The sequence below is a fragment of the Kogia breviceps genome, chromosome 2 (assembly GCF_026419965.1).
Source record: "Kogia breviceps isolate mKogBre1 chromosome 2, mKogBre1 haplotype 1, whole genome shotgun sequence".
NCBI classification, from domain to species: domain Eukaryota; kingdom Metazoa; phylum Chordata; class Mammalia; order Artiodactyla; family Physeteridae; genus Kogia; species Kogia breviceps.
This window is the reverse complement of record NC_081311.1, coordinates 158,698,237-158,717,635: the sequence shown is the minus strand read 5'-3', so window position 1 is coordinate 158,717,635 and position 19,399 is coordinate 158,698,237. Positions and strand designations below refer to the sequence as shown.

The window sequence follows — 19,399 nt, the reverse complement described above, 5'->3', positions numbered from 1 at the left end:
GTCTCTTCCAAAGTTAATGGACAGCCCTGTGTGTCATTGCTCTGTCTATGGAGTCCTGCCATTTGGACAGTGAGCACACAACTGCCATAACCTGAAGATCTGAGGGAATTATCCATAATGAATTATCTTATCATATATATATGTACACATTTAATCATATAAATTAAACTATAGAGGCTAGAATGGGGGAGGGATAAGCACTCAAAAGGCTCCCTTTGGCTGCCCTCCAGCTGTGGCCCTCCCTACAAAGAAAGATGTCTGAGCAGTCAAGGCTATGTGCTCACCCAGAGCCTAGGGCTGCAGAATTCCCAGCCCCAAAGACCTCAAGCCCACTTGCAGGGCTTGCACAGACCTCTTCCCCAGGTATACTCTTTCAAGCACAGATGACTCCATCACTGCAACCATTTCTAGGCACAAGGAGAGACCTAGGGGCCACACTAGTCAAAGTAAGCCCCTCACAGAGGTGGAAGAGAGGGGGATGGGCAACGGTCCAGGATGGCCACGCTCTCCGCAGGCCAGCATGTTTGTGGCACTTTGAGGAGTTAAAACCTGGCCAGTTAGGTCATGCGAAAGCTTAGCTGTCAAGGCAGGAGACTAGACCATATTTTAACAGTTTGTTCTCTTGCTTTGTAACAGCTAAATAGTTAGACATACGGTATGTGATCTCCATCTGTGTGCCTGCCTCAGGCTTCTAAATGTGCTGCCCAGGCTTGCGTCCTGCCCGCCACAGAACTCAGTGAGAATGTGAGCAGTCCCTGTTAGTGAACGTGGACTTGTGGATTCTCCATTTGTCTCAGTGCTTTGCATAGCGTAAACACTTCCTCCCCATAGGGCAGTGAGATTTTCTGTTGTTTACAAAAAATGTGGTTTCTGTTCACCTTGGTGCCTGAACACAGCCAACTACTTCATGTCATGCTCAATCAAGGGAAGAGCAATTTATTTATTTTAACATGTAAGGGGATGTCAGGGGAGGGGGCTGGCTGTTTGGTGTGTTGGGAGTAATTTTAGGGGTGGTCTAAGGGAATTTTCAAGAGGAATTTTCAGGAACATAACTTTCTACTAATCCAGTAAGAAGCAATCTCACCAGGTCAGTCTAGGTTACTCCAGGCAGTATAAGGTACCACAATGATCTACCCCAAGGGAGAGAGGACTTTTTAATTTTCGATTTCCTTCTCAGTAACAAATTCTATTTTAATGTGCCTCATTATCACCAAAGTCTTCCCCATGTAGTTGTTATTCATATCATCATATTAGAACTATTTTTATTTTTTGAAATTTAATACCAATGGATTCCAGCTTATTATCAACATATATTCAGCGGTAAATGTCCCTTTCCCTTAGGGCTGACTCAGCCACCCCCAACCCCACCCTGACTTTTCTAACCTAGATCATTCCACTTCTGTTCATATGTTCCCCAGGGCTTGTTTTTAAAATCGTTTTGGCTTTCTGTACCATCGCTAAATTTTCCACATCCCTTTTGAGATAAAACGCAATGTGGATACATCGCATTGAGAATAATTGCCTCATAAATTCCACCCGGGGTTTTTGTTAAAATGCAGAATCTGGTTCAGTAGGACTGGGATGAGGCCAGAAATCCTGTTTTTCTAACAAGCTTTTAGATGATGACAGTACTGCTGGTCCTGGGCCCCTAGCAAGTTGCTGTCAGATTTCATCATGGAAAAACAGCAATTTCTGTCCCACTCCTTCCCGCTCCAAACCCACTCCCCAGAGATGACCATTTTTTGAGCTGTAAATATCATGCTAATATCATACTGATACTTCCTGATTTTTTTATTTTATACACTTAACTCCTGAATTATTTCTATAAAAGATTAAGCTGTGGCTCTCTCTCTCTTTTTAAACTTTTTATTTTACACTGGAGAATAGTTGATTAACAATGTTGTGTTAGTTTCAGGTGTACAGCAAAGTGATTCAGTTATACATATAAATGTATCTATTCTTTTTCAAATTCTTTTCCCATTTAGGTTGTTACATAATATTGAGCAGAGTTTTCTGTGCTATACAGTAGTTCCTTGATGGTTACCCATTTTAAATTAAGCTATGGCTCTCTTATACCAGCTCTTCATACATATGAATTTCACCCATCTTCACAATATTATCATATAACGTATTTTGTTTAGTTAATATATTCAATGTTTACATTCTATGATTATATAAAAGTTGTTAACAGCTGAAACGTATAACATAGTATGATTGTATTTCCATTCTTGTATTATTTTAGTTTTCCCTGGATTTGTTAGTTGCCTCAGATTTTTTATTTAATCAATCTATTTTATGTACCTGTTACTAATGTAGCCCCAAACTTTCCTTCAGAACTTGAAAGGTCCTTAAAATATACTCATACAGGTCCATCTGAATTTCTGTCTTTTTCTTTTTGGCAACATCCCTCTGGGAACCCTCCATCTCTTGCTCCAATCTGGGATGATTGCCCTCTGATCCTGTTGCACAATCATGTTTTGTTTTTTTGTTTTTTTAAACTTACTCTCACCATCATCCTGGGGAGTGCATCTCCTACTTTACTAGGTATTGAGACATTATTCTCAAAAAGTGATTGTACCAACTCCCATCAGAATGTATGAGTTACCATTGGGTTATGCCTTTGATAGTTCCTCTACTCCATTTCCTCTGTTCTCTTTCTGGAACTTCTGTTTGTTGTTTTGAGTTTGTTGATTCTTTATTTGTTATCTTTTCTATCCTATTTTTTATTTCTTTGGGGTTTTTTTGGTTTTACTTTCTGGGACATTTCCTCAGCCCTACTTTCAGCTCTTCTATTGTTTTGTCTGTTTCTCTTATTATATTTTTAATTGTTCATCATTCTTTTCTGAATGTTCCTTTTGGTAGTATACTATTCTTCTTTCATGGATGTAATAATATATTGGTTACATCTGTAAGGATATAACATCTGAAGTCTTTTAAACATCTTTAAGAACTTTTTAATGAACAAAACATATATGTATATACAACTATATACTAAAGTATATAGAGAAATACAATGAACCTTCATTTTTACATCACCCAGCTTCAACAATAATTAACATTTTCCCTGTCTTAGTTAATCTATTTTCCCCATAAACATACACATTTTTCCTGGAGTACTTAAATTCCAGATAGTATAGCATCTTACTCATTGATATTTTGGTAGCTATCTCTTATCTAGAAGATAAAACTTTTTAAAAACCTAACCACAATACACTTATCACAAAAAAAATGAAAATAGCTAGCATTTACTTAAAATCTTTCCCTAATAAAACTCCATTATTTCTTCAAATTTCTCCACTATCTTGAAAAGATCTTCTTACAGCTGGTTTGTGCAAATCAGTATCCAAGCAATGTTCACCCATTACAGTGGTTGATTTGCCCCTTTCCTATGCCATTTATTTGTTGAGCTAATGTATAAAACTGAGCCTGGCACAGGGAGATCAGCTTGGTGCTTTGTGACCACCTAGAGGGATGGGATAGGGAGGGTGGGAGGGAGGGAGATGCAAGAGAGAAGAGATATGGGAACATATGTATATGTATAACTGATTCACTTTGTTATAAAGCAGAAATGAACACACAATTGTAAAGCAATTATACTCCAATAAAGATGTTAAAAAAAACTGAGCCTGATATACTTTTTTTATTATAGTTTTTTAAACTTTTCATTTGCTTTTTGCATTCTCTCTTTTTTTCTGAATTCTTGGTTGTTGATTTTGTATCTGCATTTCATGTGAGAGGCTTTGTCAAATGTTGGATGACCATTAGCTTACTGTTTAAAAGCACTAAAAACCTGGAAGTTCTGTGTGCATGGTAGGGATTTAGACTTAAGAGTGATTATTAGGACCTGGCTGTCTCACTGGGGGATCCCTAAAGGCAGTATCTGTAAGTTGTTTCTCCCTTGGTCTGGTTACCTCCCAGATATCTCTCCTGGAGGTGTCAAGCAGAGACAGGGGCATGGGCTTCCCCTAGATTTGACAGGATCTTCCCACACAGCACCTCACCCTGCCCTCATCTTGGCCTTTTATCCAAAATGCAGAGAGCCTCTCTGGTTCCTCTGATACATCCGTTCCAGAGAGTAAACTTCCTGTCTCCCACCAGTGTCAGGGAATGTTGGGAATCTCGTTGCATGGGCTGGGGCTAGTAACTGCTCCTCCTGTTCAGCCCTCACTCTGGACTCAGGGGGCCCAGTGCTTCCAACCCCTGGTTCTGAGACACACTACCCCTACTGCCACCCTCGCTCCACACTCCCCTACCTCTCATTTCGAGACCTAGATTACGGTTTTATTTTCTTGGAAAGTAAATAAAACCCTAGCTATTACTTTACTGAAGTTTCTGGAAGGAGCTGGGCAGAGTACACGTTTTCCACCTACCATGTTTAACCAGAAGGAAATCTTGCTTTTTTTAAAAAAACAAATCCATTATGACATTGACTTGTTTCTTTTATAGCTACACACATCTGGCTTGCTTTTATTAATGGTTGGTAAGTCAAAATGACTAATTTCCAAAATTAAAAATAAGGAACAATTTGTCTGAATTCAACTGATGAAAATATGCTGGAATTGTAAAAACTAGAAATTATATTGTTTTGGAGACTTGAAATCATTCTGTTTGTGGAAATGAAGATTTCTCAAACTCTGTATATACTTTAAATAACCTTTTAGATAATAAGAAGGAATGTTCCATAATAGGAGGTGTTTGAGGGTATTTACTTTAAGAATTTACTAATGTTTATAAAAGCATGCCTAATAATAGATAACAACTATGTATTTGTAAGATAGCAATTTCTTTCTCCCCTTAGGGCTGTCACATGGTGACTGAGGAGCTTCATTCCATAACATTTGAGACGCAGATCTGCCTCTATGGTCTGACCATAGATTTGGAGGTAGGTATTTCAAGGAATATCTACTATTTACTAATAACATTTTCAGGAATTGGTCATCATTTGAAGATGAAAGCTCAGTATTTTCTAGGTTTTAGTACATTCCTTATTCATCATTTTTGTTTTAATTTAGAAAATCAGTATGTCAAATATTCACTGATTCGTCAACATATATTATTCTGGTTAAATATAAATGATAAAATCTCACAGTCATTATGATTCAAGACTTATTGAATAATTTGTTGCCCAGACTGTTTGTTTGTCCATTTGTTTGTTTCCTGGGATTCCCTGAGTCATGGATACTCAGAGGAAAGCCTAAAGAGAAATAAGTATACTTGAACCATGTCATGTATGATATATTTTCAAAATTTTAACGTGTACATAAAAATCCCTCAGAAGAAAGGTTTTTGTAGTATAATGAGCAAAGACCAATGATAGGAACATTAACGGTACATTGTTTTGATCCTCTTATAAGAGTTACTATTGAACTCAAAGAAGGAATAAGGAAACTGGGGATTAAGTTGAACATGATTGAAAATGAGCTCTTGAAGGCAGGACATTACACCTTTATCCCTCCATTACCTGTGCCTAGCACAATGCCTAGCACATAATAGATGCTCAACATTTGTTGAATAAATGAATGACCGCATGAATGAACAAACACAATTTCACACACTTGAATATGGTCCTATTTGAAGGATATGTTGTTTTAGAGTTCTGCTTTTGCTCTTTCATCTTAACGAATGTAAACATGTTTATAAAATTTTCCATGGATTCTTTCCTCATCTCTTTTCCTTCAATGTCTGTTTCCATGAGCTATTAAGTTCCTCAGGTGGGTATTTCACTGTCTATAAGCAACCTAACCTCCATTAATGGGAAGGGACTAATGTAAGTTGGTTAGAGTCCCAGACTAGTCTGTGAAGCCTGTTTATTCCATAAGGTTGAACGCTTCAGCACGATAGTACTAAGTTGAGTGCCGTGACAACAGATGAGACAGCTCTATCTCCCATAATGCTTTGTATTCCAAGATCGCTTGCCTCTCCATCTTCTACAATTAAAACTCCCATATCTGATACTGACATTAATTAGACGTTAGATCATAATTTGAATATATTAATCCATTCCAGAGATAAGTTTTAAATTAGATTCTTAATGTAATTTATTAAGAGGAAATTTGCTAAGTCAATACAATCTCTAATTAGTTACATTTTAGGCAGTACATGCTATAAGAAAGTAAAAATATCTCCACAATGTCAAGGAAGATATTGGAGCTGACTGACCAAGCACTCTGAAAGGATTCCTATTTGTATAGCTCCTTTCCTCCCTGTACCTTGACTCATATATGCTCAGAAGGTTCCAGTGCCTTCTTGAATCATTTTAGTGACCAAGGCAGTGTAGACACCACTGCCTTGGAGGAGTGGGGTTGGCTTGAGATGGCCCTTTAGGGAAGAGGGCCAAGTGTAAAAATCAGTATAAGGTACTACTACCTGTAATAACTGTGCTATTTTTTTTTTAACCAGACCTGCTCATTACCTGTGGTGATGATTTCCAATGTCAGTCAGTTACCTAATGCTTGGGCATCCATCATTTGGTACAATGTGTCAACCAACGATTCCCAGGTACAGTCTCTCTCTATTCCTGTTTCTCCTCCTTTAATTCTATTTCATTTGTTTTATTGTTAACAAAACCCATCTGCCCCAAAAGATGTGTGTGTGTGTGTGTGTGTGTGTGTGTGTGTGTGTGTGTAAATTTTGGCATGTCTTTGTGGGTTGTTTACTCTAAAATTCCAATATATTCAGTTGTATGATTCCTCCCTCATGTCATATTTAAAGTAATATGTTCTGATGTACTTGGACACTGAGAGAGTTCTGGCTAGCAGAAGTGACAGACAGGTATTCTTTATTTCTGACGGTCTGGTCAGCTCCTAGCTCTGCATCACAGAGAGTTCTAGGGCCTTCCTGTGGCTGTGTTAACTAGGCTCTGGGGAGGCTCCTCTCTCCAGAATTTGATGTCTGACTGTTGTGTTTACCTCCTCAACTACTTCTGGCCACACCTTATCCACACAGGCTCTTCCACAAAGGTAGAGAATTGGTTTCAAATAAGTGTCTAGAATATTCATGAATCTCGCCTAAAGACACTATACAAATTTTCAAGTTGATAATAGGTTTAATCCATTCTAGGCTCAAATTGGGTTTTAATGCCATCTGGTGGTTATTTAAGATATGGAAGAAAAATTGGCCTCAAGTTTCAAAGCAAGCAGAGAATAGAAGCTCTTCTTAAAAGATGCCAAGGAAGGGCGTGGCAAAAAAGATGAGTCAGCATTTCCCCTTGTTCCCTCTTACAAAACCCCAGTGTGTTGTCCTGGAAACCACCAAGGTCTAGAGAAAATAGGTCAGATGTAAATATTTCTTCTTGATTCAAAGCAAATGTTTCTTCCAAAGGGAAGAATTCTTTTACCTCAGGTCCTAGCAATAGGAATAGTCATGATGACCAATTCCAGGATGTAGGAAGGAAGATGGAATACTCCTCTGTCCTCCAGCCTCAGAGTGCAGTGCTGCTACACTTAGCTTTCCTCGGCATTCTTCTTCTATAAGAAAGCCACCAAAGCTGTCATACTAACCATCTTAGATTCTGCTCTAGTCTTGGATGAGGAATCTGGAGATGTATTTCATATATAGCTCCTAACACATAAATGCACGGCCTACATACAGAGTTCAGCAGAACAAGTAACTCTGGTTTCTCTTCCTAACTCTATTCTGCTTCAAAACCTAAGCTCCTAGACCTTGATTATGCTCTATGCTTTTTGGTCATTTGTCCAGACATAATCCTTAGGTTCAAGGAAAACTGCCCCTCTAGAAATTCTTCCTCTCCATTCCTCCCCTACCTATTTCTGACTCCTTCTTGGATGCTGTGTCCTCTTTTATTGCCACCTTCTGAAGTCTCTTGAATTGGTTCCTTTTCTTGCCGCCTAGCTTAGTTCAGGTTCGCCAAAGGCCTTCTCCCCATACTGCAATGGATTTCTTAATTCCTTCCCCCACCCTTCCTTTCTTAAAACATCTTTCTTGGCTTTCACGCCTTCTGCTTTCCAGTAATCTGAGGTGAAGTCTTCTGTTCCACCATTGTTGACCCATTTTCTAGTACAAACAATCTTACTTGCAGTTGATCATACAGAAGATCCTCTTGTCTAGAGCAAAATAAGAAAAGACTACAATCCTATCCATAAAACAGGAGTCCCAGGTTAATTATGATTCATATTGTAGGGTCCCCTTCCTTAGCCTGGGACTTAACTGTTTTTGTGCTTTGGGATGCTTTGTCTGGTCAAGGTATAACTTGTACCAATCCATGATAAACCAATTAAATAACATGATATAGGTTTTGTTTAAGATTATTATTATTTCAGAAGAGAGTATTTGTCTAACTTGTTGAACAGTGTTCAGTACTTGTATGACTTGGTTGATAGACTATAGTCCAGGGAAAGTTAAAGAGCTACACAGTGATTCTTTCAAGGATAAGATAGAGCCATATATTATATTAGACTCAAAGAACAAGGGACTCTTTAGGAAAAGGCAAAATCAGTCTTACTATAAAAGCACAACAGAGATGAGACAATAGTTCTGTATTATTAACTTAGGCTGGCCTAAAGAGTTTAAATCAGGAATCCTATATGTTGAACTACAGTGTGTTCAATGTGATTAATGCATATAATCATCACTACAACTCTGTATCAGAACTTGGTTTTCTTTAATAATCCTCCATCTGCCACTTTGAGTCAACTCCTGGAAGTGATGAGCTGGCAGTTTTCATCATATGTTGGCCGTGGCCTGAACTCAGATCAACTGAATATGCTGGCCGAGAAACTTACAGGTAAGAGCTGGTAGATGTGGAGAACTTGCCCCTGTTTTTGATACTCAACCGTTTTAAAGAATGAGGGTGATATTACTATTAATAAGAATAATCATCACAATTTATTGAGTGCCTACTATATTGCTGGGCATAGGGCTAAATGCTTTATTATCTTTCTCACAAAATTTCCTTAAAGCAAAATATTGAGGATAATTCATCATTCTATCAATTTTATACATGGGGATACTTACGTTCAGAGGTTAAGTGACTTGCCACAGCTAGTACATACTAGAGCCAAGATGCAGGCCAGGGCCGTCTAGTTCTAAAGCCCCTTGCTTTCCGCTACACACTCAAGGCTCCAGGGTGTTCTTATGCCATTTCCACTGAGTGTACCGTGAAGCCTTAATGGTGCCTTGATCTTCATATTAATATTGCAATGGTCATTAACCAATTGGAAAACAGCTGATCCCAGGATCAGGAAATTTAAAACTATCCAGGTAATACTTAATTCTTCATATCGAGAAAAATTTCAGTTTTGACTGATATTTCTAAAGTTTGCAAAAATAGTCACTAGTGCTCCATGTAGTGACTACAGTGTAAGCTTTTTATAAAAGAATTTTAAAAGATATGTATCTTTTGACAAGTATGGGGTGAACACATTTGGCACCAAGAAAAGAGTTAAAATTGAATTTGTATACATTTCTAGTTAAAGTAGAGCCAGAGAAGAATTTGAGCAGCAGTAGTAGAATAGTGTGTGATTTGGTTAAATTTGACTTACAAGTGATGCTGGGTCGCCCTTGTACTTACTATCCGATCAATTAGTGTTTAAATAAATTGGAATATTACAAAATTTACTTAATGTAAATATCCTTTTTGATCCTTATTTAATTCATAAACCACAATAGAAGGCATTCAATAAATATTTGTTAATGAGTGAATAAATCTTTTAAATATATACAGTATATATAGCAGCCATATCCTTTTGGATCTTCATCAGATTTTTCTCATAATTTCCTTAAATTTTAGATAGAACCTCTTTTTTCATTGTCCTGGATCAAAACAGTCAGTGGTTCCTTAGTGCCAAGTGGATCTCAAGTTCATTCTTTTCATGACAATATTCAAGACTTCTGGCATTCTGGCTTTCACAAATTTATTTTATAATGTTTATTTACCAACATTAGGCTGCACTTACTTTCTCCTATATAAGCTGTGTTCATATCCACTACGCCTCATCCTACATTATTCTTGCTACTGGAGTGGCATCTTCCTTCTCCTCTGACAATTTATATCCTATCCATTCATGGAGGTCTTGTTCTAGACACCCACCCACTTCCTAAGGCTATCTTTATCTCCTCCATTGAAAAGAATTATTTTCTAGATAAAAATAAGTCATGATATCTTTTATTTTTACTGTTTCTAGCATTAAATACACTGTAAACCCATAGCAGGTGCTTAGGAAATGCTTAGCAGTGGTCGAGGGGGAGATCTAAATTGAGCACCAAATTGAGGAGTCTAATTGTTTAATAAAAATTGCATTCTTTTCTTTCATTTTAGTCCACTCTAACTACAGTGATGGTCATCTCACGTGGGCCAAGTTCTGCAAGGTACAAACAGTGGGAAGGGGTAGCATCATTTAGATTTCTTTTTAGTATTCCTTTTTAAGCCTCCATATTATAATTTGGGATTTCAAGGATTTCCTGGATAAGGTTATTTTAAGAAGAAACTCGAAACTGTTTTTTCATTTAAAGGAAATATTTCATTGAAAAAAGGAACTTGAATTACCATACTAACATTACTATTGAAATAATCATTGTCCTAACATGTTTGTTTATTCCAATAGGAGCACTTACCTGGTAAATCATTTACCTTTTGGACATGGCTTGAAGCAATATTAGACCTAATTAAGAAACACATTCTTCCCCTTTGGATTGATGGGTGAGTTATAGCCTATATTTTCTATATGAACTCATTAGGTTCTTATTTTTATGCTGTCAATTTTTTTCCCTTTTTAAAAAAATTGAAGTATAGTTGATTTACAATATCGTGTTAGTTTCAGGTATACAGCACAGTGATTCAGTTATACATACATATACATATATATGTATATATATATTCCTTTTTAGATCCTTTTACCTTATAGGTTATTATAAAGCATTGCGTTTAGTTTCCTTTGCTATACAGTAGGTCCTTGTTGGTTATCTATTTTATATACAGTAGTGTGTATATGTTAATTCCAACATAAATCCTAATTTATCCCTCCCTCCAACCCCCGTTCCCCTTTGGTAACCATTAATTTGTTTTCTATGTCTGAGAGTCTGTTTCTGTTATGTAAATAAATTCATTCGTATTATTTTTTAGATTCCACATATTAGTGATATCATATAATATTTGTCTTTCTCTGTCTGACTTCACTTAGTATGATATCCTCTAGGTCCATCTATGTTGCTGCAAATGGCAATATTTCATTCTTTTTTATGGCTAAGCTTCCATTGTATATATATACTACATCTACTTAAGCCAATTATCAGTTGATGGACACTTAGGTGTCTTCCATACCTTGCCTGTTGTAAACAGGGCTTCTATGAACATTAATAATAAATGCTGGAGAGGGTGTGGAGAAATGGGAACCCTTGTACACTATTGGTAGGAATGTAAATTGGTGCAGCCACTATGGAGAACCGTACCAGGGGTTCCTTAAAAAAAAAAAAAAATAGAGTTACCGTATGATCCAGCAATCCCACTCCTGGGCGTATATCCAGAAAAGACAAAAACTCTAATTTGAAAAGACACATGCACCCCAATGTTCATAACTGCATTATTTATAGTAGTCCCTTTTTCTTTTCTTTCCTTTTTAAGCATATCTAGTGTCATAGTGTGGAAAGTAGTTGCAGTTTCTTACACTTTATAGAGTATTAATATTTACTTTAATCTGTATAAGAGTATTTCAGGCACTATTGACTTTTGATTATATCACAACAAATTCAGGTCTGTTCTTTGTGAAAGCAGTAAATGAAAATGCAATAAATTATAGTTTTTTATCAGATAAAACTATGCATGTTCTATTTTTAGGTATGTCATGGGCTTTGTTAGCAAAGAGAAGGAACGACTCTTGCTAAAGGATAAAATGCCTGGAACCTTTTTGTTAAGATTCAGTGAAAGCCACCTCGGAGGAATAACTTTCACCTGGGTGGACCATTCTGAAAATGGTACATGCTCACTATTATTTATTCATGTGAAATTATTATTGTGTTTGGTTACTGGTCTTTCCATCTTCAGAAGTGTGTGGCCTGTTGTTCTGTCTTTTTGTGTTCAGTGGGTTTGAATATTAGTTGTTACAGTTGTTTGAGAGGAGGGTAGCATGAATTTCTCACAGCCTATGTGGGTGTCCTCTATCACGTGGCAATCTGTACTGTCCACATGCAGAGAAGGGCTGGCATTGTTTTACAACAAGTGATATGAAGATAATGTGGGTAGGAAGAATGGCCACAAAGAATGCCTGCAGGAACCTGAATATTCCCTCTGTTTTCTCTTTTTCCAGGAGAAGTGAGATTCCACTCTGTAGAGCCCTACAACAAAGGCCGGTTGTCTGCTCTGCCATTTGCTGACATCCTTCGAGACTACAAGGTTATTATGGCTGAAAACATTCCTGAAAACCCTCTGAAGTACCTCTATCCTGATATTCCCAAAGACAAAGCCTTCAGTAAACACTACAGCTGCCAGCCATGTGAAGGTTAGGTTCTTTCCGTTAGCTTTTCTTCTTAAGATTTTGCAAAATAATCTCAGATTGGAGTAAAGTGAATGAAGTTCTTCCCTTTACGTTTACTTTTAGCATTACAAGATCTAAGAGGTATGTGGAGGTCAAAGCCTTAGAAATGAAGTGGTGTGTCAGCAGTTCCTAAAAAGGAACAGCTGGGGCTGTCCAGCTAGCAGAGCAGTTAGTAATCGGTAGCTGTAGCCGGACTTCACCATGGCCATGGGAGCCTCTCAGCCACTGGTAGAGTTTCGGTTTTCTCCTTTCTAATAGGAGTGGCACGAACTTCACCTCTATGCCTGGGGAGAGGAAAAGAAAGAGGAGGTAATGATTAGAAAGCTGTTAAAAGTTAGGCAAGGCTGTTTGTTACAAAAGAAGCTCAGGGTTGATAAGCTTTATATTTTTTACTTACTGTAGTCTCGCAAATCAGAAAGTATTGTTCATTTGCCAGGGAGGGGACAAGGGGGTCTGTGCTTCATACCCTACCTCACAGCCTATCAATAACAAGTCTTGACATACCTGCCTTTTCTGGTTGTATCCTAAGGGTCTAAAATGATACCTGGCCAAAACAGGCATTTGGTAAATATTTGTTGAATGCATGAAAAGAACATTCATGAAATAGCTATATAATTGTAATATAAGTTCACTATTCTGTTTCTTTAAATCGAAGTATATACAATCCATTACAATATTTCATCTGTAGCAACTAAATACATGAGCACCATCATGTGGAATATCGTACAGCTGTCACTCACAGGTGGTGACTTGCTGCCACCCTCCTTCATCCCCCTCTGAAGCAAACAAAAGACAACAACCACCACAAAAACCTGTGGCTTTTAAGTGTTTCTACATCTGACTGAATGAAATAACAAATGTCAATGCAACAAATTACAGCTGAAAAATTACAGTTGGTCCTTACGATTGGATCACACACAAGTTCAATGTAGTATACCAGAGAAATCTGGGGGTTTTCCAAGGTGAGGTTTGCACATGACTATTACTACAGCGCAGCAGTGCTTTTAGTAACACTGATGTCTGTGCCTCAAAACTTTGTGTAATTATAAGATTATGATTGGTGTCAGTTTTAATGAAAAGAATTGCGTTACTATAAATCCCCAATCCATGAATAAATCTGTCCTTATAATTAAACTTAAATGTAACATGGAAGACAGGTAATATAGTTGATTCCCAATTTTTCTCACACAGTTTAGAGCATTAATATGTAAAGTCAGATTAGGCCTGCCAAGAGATTTGTTTCTCTCTTCTTGCACATTTTATGCTCATCTAAAATGCGGTTTCATCTATTCAACTAAAAAAATTTGTGAATCACTAGGCAATTGTATTATCTCTTCTTTTTAGTATCACTTATACTGTTTTAGACTTTTTTTTCTAATTTTATCAATAATAATAAGATTTTTCCCCAACATGCCTTTCTTTTCTAGTTTCAAGACCAACAGAAAGGGGAGACAAAGGTTATGTCCCTTCTGTATTTATCCCCATCTCAACCATGTAAGTAATCTTAGTCACATGTAAAATAATTATTATTGAACTTATCCAAAAAAAGCTGGAAATTTAAGAGTAGAGCAGGGTACGTATAACTGAGAATAAAGCATTTTAACGCTCAATGTCCCATTACCTTTAACACATAAAGCTAGTCTTTAGGATACACCACAGCCCATCACAAAGGAATTCTAAAGTTGCCCTTTTATATGCCTTATATTCCATAGAAGGCTGAATGCTCTGATTTCAAATGATGAATTAGGCACCTGAGTGTCACAAATAGATGAAGTCCTAGAAATGAGTTCTGTTGGGGAGATGGAAATTTCCCCCTCTACCCCTTCCAGTTCTGATGGCTGGACTAATAATAAAATTGACACAAGGTAGATTAACAGGATAAAAGGAATGAATTTTAAGTCATGTGCATAGAAGTCTCATAGAAATGACTGAAGAAATGGCCAAAACAGGCAGTTTTTATTCTTTTTGGGGCAAAAAGTCAATAAATTTGTGAGGAATCGACAGGATAAAGAGACGTAGGTTTTGGGTGCTTAAGTAGTGAAGAATCTAAACAGAGTTTGGGCCTGGGGTATTAAATTAAAGAAGTAACAAGGTTCATTTGTACAGGCTTCTCAGCCCTGAATGAAGCCCCTATCTCTGGCAAGAAGGATGTTCTTCCACCTCCAGATGCAAGGAGGGCACCTCTCACGGAAGAGATTTATTTCCTGCTTTTGGGGAGGCAGAGAGGAGGGTCTGAGTGTCCCTCCTGCATTGGTTCTTTCTTAAGTAACTTAACTCATTTAATTCAAAATAATCGATATGCCACTGAGGCACATTTTGGGGTGGCCTGCCCTGAGCCCTAACAGTTCCTAACACAGTAAGTCACTGCAAGCTATTATTTTTAATCCTTTTCCATATTTACCCTGTCATCTCTTTAAGCCGAAGTGATTCAACGGAGACACATTCTCCAACAGACCTTCTTCCCATGTCACCAAGCGTGTACGCAGTGCTGAGAGAAAACCTGAGTCCCACGACAATTGAAACTGCAGTATGTCCCCTTTCTTTCCATTGCTGTCAAGGGCATTTCTGAGGAAGCGAAGGTGGTGTGTGAATTGACGGGGGGTGCAGATCTGCAGTGAGAAAACACATTTGTTGGGCAATGAACAGTGAGAAAACACATTTGTTGGAACAAATCCATGAGCATAACACAAGGGGTGTACGTCTGTCTGGTCCTGCATGTTGCTGATGTTATGGGCATTGGAAGCAGATACCTACACTGACTTGAACTGCTTTGAGGTCTTTCCATCAAAAGCCATCCAAGGGCAAAATATCTCTGTATCCCCCTCCTCAAGTACACTGCATGCCAACTTCCACCATTGGCCCCACCACTATCCCCACTGTAGCAGACAATACTTATATGTCATTATATGCAAGTCTAGTTTAATATTTTATTTTAGCAATTCAAGCACCACAAATTCCAATTTTTCTTGATTATTTGCCTTATTGGTCCTGTCCTGGGAGCTTCTTCAAGTAGTATGTGAACAATAATCAATAGCAGCATAATAATACTCTTTTGAGAACTGAATCATAATCTTATATGCTACTATGTGCTTTAGGATGCATACTATCTAGTATTATTCCCCAATATTGTCAAACAGTTCAAAACCCCAATTACATTAAGATGCATGTACATCAGAATACTAGATTCTTGGAGGGACCCTGAGCTCCAAGAGATTAGTGTCTGGCTGTACATCAAGTGGTTTTTAGTCCTTCTCTTGAAGATTTCCAGGGATAGAAAAACTTATTCCAATGTCAATTGTCCTTAAATCATTTAGTTATAAGAGGACTTTTGCTACATTTTACACCCGTTTCTTCATTACGTTTTTGTGGGATGAATAGGCCTCCTTAAAATCGTTTTCATTTATTTTAAAGTTGCCTTTTATTTTAGATTGATCAACCTTAGTTACTTTTGTAAGTACTGTACTTGGTAACTGGTAGAAAGATTATGAAGTAAAGTATGTATTTAGTAGACAAGAGAATGTTTACCTAAGAAATGGTGTCTTACTTGCAAAACAATAGTTTGCTCAAAGGTCATTTTCATTTTTCAATTTTAGATGAAATCTCCCTATTCTGCTGAATGACAGGATAAGCTCTTGACACTCAAAAGAAGGAAGCAAATGAAAAAGTTTAAAGCCTGATCTTTGCCAACAATCACATCTTGTTTCTTCAGATTTGTATATACCGGTTTCCAGGAAATGGTTTAAGTTCGAAGCTTTCCTCTCACTGGTGTGACACCCCCAAATGGGAATGTCATGACTGAAATGCTAAAAACCAAAGCTTCAGATAAACTTGTGAGATAAAACACTTTAAGAAACCAATGTTAATATAATATTAACAGAAGACTCATTTGTATGTATTTGTTTCATTTCTGATTCTGTTTCTCTTGTGTTACTTATGATTTTGGCTCTAGCAGGTTTAAGTGTTAAGATTTCACAACAGGTCAAAAATAACAAAGTCACACGTACCTTACACAAAAACCAGCAGGATGGCCTGATGGAAAAGCCGAATAAGCTAATGTCCTGAGTTCTAGCAAGTTAAGAGTCATCACACTAGATACAAAATGGAAGTAATGACAGGGCATTAACGGCAGCAGTTCACACGGTGTGTGTCCAGGGGTGAATTGGGAAGCCTCTTGGTTGCTATGTCAACATTGTCCTAACTTCAGGATTCACAGCTGCTGGTACCATGGCCAGGAACACCTCTCCTATTCGGGAGAGGGATCCAGAGTCATTCCTGGTGGTATCTCAGACAAACCGCACTAAAAGCAGACACATGGGTAAAAAATCTCATGAAATGAGGACTGGGAGGAAGATAACAACATTGGCCTTGGGTGAGTGATTTGATCGCTGGGTTGTGTGTTCTTCATCTCTAGAAGAGGTTAGGCTAGGTGGGCTATGGTCCTTTCCAGCCCTAAGAGTCCCTGGTCCCATGAATCCAACCTGAGCCAGGGGAAAGGAATTTAGGATGAGAAGTTCCATCCCTGGTGATGCAGGAGGGGAGGTGGTTTACCAAATGGCAATGTATGTATATGGGCTGCAGGTCTACTTTGATCCTTCCCTTGCCCGTACTGAATGCTTAATGGTGCCATTGAACAGCTGCTGCCCTTAGTAATAGTGTGGGATCTCCCAGTGCCCAAGCCCTGGGGAGCTCTCCACGTCTCCAGGCCCTAGAGAAGCTGCTGAGCCAGGTGAGGAAGTCATGATGCTGAGGCATCTGCCATGACCAGCCACAAAATGTCCTGAGGCTGGTGTCCAAGGTAAGCCCTGACTGCAGAGTCAGAGGTGGCAGTCCCCTGTGGGGTGCGCCTCACTAACTTCTTTAACCCATTTCCCATCTTCCAGGTAGGTCAAACAAGGAGAAGCTAATGTTTGATGGAAAAGATTTCAAAGGGAAAAAAAAAAAGCTTTTAATGTAACCTGCCTTCTCCCTTAGAGAGATTCCATCCTATCCATCTCATCCTTTATATCTGCCCACATGATCCTAGATTGTTCCTATGGGAGAAACTCTGCACCTGTCCCAAGGCCAATTCCCTTACTCCTTTGCAAGCTCTTGATAGTATTCTTTGGGTGAAGGTGTCTGTTCAATGTAGGACCACAGGCTAACTCAAGGTACATTTTCCCAGTCTCCACTTCTCTTCACCAGCCCAATTTTCTTGAAATTCAAATATATCAATTGGCAGCAGAAGTGGAAGAAATAATTTTAAACTTGGTTTAAGGAGATAATTTCCTACCGGGAAATACTCATAAACAATTGGATTTAGATACCAAAAAATGTTGCAGAAGCTTTTTTTTTTTTTTTAATTTATTTTATTTATTTTTGGCTGTGTTGGGTCTTCATTGCACATGGGTTTTCTCTAGTTGCGTCAAGTGAGGGCTGGTCTTTTTCCCGGTGCGCGGGCTTCTCACTGTGGTGGCTTCTCTTGTTGTGGAGCACAGGCTCTAGGCACGTGGGCTCAGTAGTTGTGGCCTGTGGGCTCTAGAGCACAGGCTCAGTAGTTGTGGCACACGGGCTTAGTTGCTCCGTGGTATGTGGGATCTTCCCAGACCAGGGCTCGAACCCATGTCTCCTGCATTGGCAGGTGGATTCTTAACCACTGTGCCACCAGGGAAATCCTGCAGAAGCTTTTTATTCCCCGGAAAATATTAAAAGTATGATGGAGTCTCACTTATTTCAGAAGAATTTTGAAAAGCTTGTAAATATAGAGTCTGGCAGAAGAATGTCAAGGTTTCATATATGTGATCACAGCTATCTTTGTTATTTGGAGGTAGACAGTACAAGGACATTTGTAGTTTACTCTCTATAATAGAGGCAGAGGCCTCAGTAAGAGTAAGAGTTCAGTAAGCGGCTAATTTTTATTTAGATTCAGAACATCAAAATCAAGTTCTTGATCCCAGGGTAAAGAGTTATTTCCAGCAGTGTGAGTCTTGCATTCCAGAAACCAACTTTGTGGGGGTAATGAGATTTTGTCAGGAGATTCTTGGGGATACCTGTTTAGATCAGGATAAGGTGTGCTGCGTGAGATGGAAATACAATGGGAAGGGAATTTAGACCACATTTCCCCCAAATCCTACCCCAGAATTTTTTTTTTCTGCCAACTAATAGCAAATAAGCAGCATTTAATGAAGCAAAATGTAAATTTATTTTCAACATATTAATCACCTTTTCACTTCTCCCTCCAACCATCCAAGACCAATCACAGATGCCCATGTTGCTAATACCTTTCCAAATTCTTTTTAATGTAAAGACTCACTTTGACCAATTGTACTGAATATCAATGTCTTTATCTGGAATAAGTGGTGAAAGAAGGCAGCTGCCAGCATATTTCCTCAAAGTCTAAGGTAACAAGGAAGGCTCCCCAAAGAACCAGGAACAGGGAGGATACTTCTGGCAAAGCCGAGGGAGTTTTCTGTACCTCATATGGTTCAGGAGGCCCATGTACTCCCTGCAGTAGCAGGAAGAGAATTAGGGGTCAAAGCATCCTAGTGCTGTGTTCCAACAGCAGGAAATTATAGTCCGAACTGGGCAAACTGGTCTCGCTGTGCACACACTCCAATTTCTGACAGACTATTTCTCCTTTTTCTCATACTGACCGTGAACATTGATTGATTTGACTGACTGCACTTCTAAAAGTCTGGCTTATTGAAGCATAATTTACACATAATAAAATTCATCCTTTTCCAACAAACCCATACAGTTGTGTAACCACCACTGTAAGACATAGAACATTTCCACCAGAGTCCTCACAAAGAGGACACTATAACAGTATGAAGGACATTCTCCACAATATCCTTAGAGTAAATACAGCAAACAATTCCATGTGGCCTCTTATGTAGACAGAAGGCTCTATTTAAAATAAATCGGATCATTTTACT

At 38.3% G+C, this 19,399-nt stretch overlaps 1 protein-coding gene across 2 annotated transcripts in view; it reads left to right on the top strand.

The window, feature by feature from the left end:
• The window catches only part of STAT4 (signal transducer and activator of transcription 4), a 91,230-nt gene extending 74,861 nt beyond the window's left edge, over nucleotides 1–16,369 (top strand). The window contains exons 15-24 of one of the 2 annotated variants that reach the window (XM_059053350.2): nucleotides 4,799–4,882; nucleotides 6,400–6,498; nucleotides 8,608–8,743; nucleotides 10,277–10,326; nucleotides 10,563–10,657; nucleotides 11,792–11,928; nucleotides 12,261–12,452; nucleotides 13,916–13,982; nucleotides 14,907–15,015; nucleotides 16,082–16,369. In XM_059053350.2, the coding sequence (XP_058909333.1) occupies nucleotides 4,799–4,882; nucleotides 6,400–6,498; nucleotides 8,608–8,743; nucleotides 10,277–10,326; nucleotides 10,563–10,657; nucleotides 11,792–11,928; nucleotides 12,261–12,452; nucleotides 13,916–13,982; nucleotides 14,907–15,015; nucleotides 16,082–16,108 (996 nt within the window). In that variant the 3' untranslated portion in view covers nucleotides 16,109–16,369. Of the gene's footprint in view, nucleotides 1–4,798; nucleotides 4,883–6,399; nucleotides 6,499–8,607; nucleotides 8,744–10,276; nucleotides 10,327–10,562; nucleotides 10,658–11,791; nucleotides 11,929–12,260; nucleotides 12,453–13,915; nucleotides 13,983–14,906; nucleotides 15,058–16,081 lie in introns of those variants that run through there. The other variant, XM_067026468.1, reaches the window with a different exon arrangement.
• The last annotated feature ends 3,030 nt before the right edge of the window (nucleotides 16,370–19,399 follow it).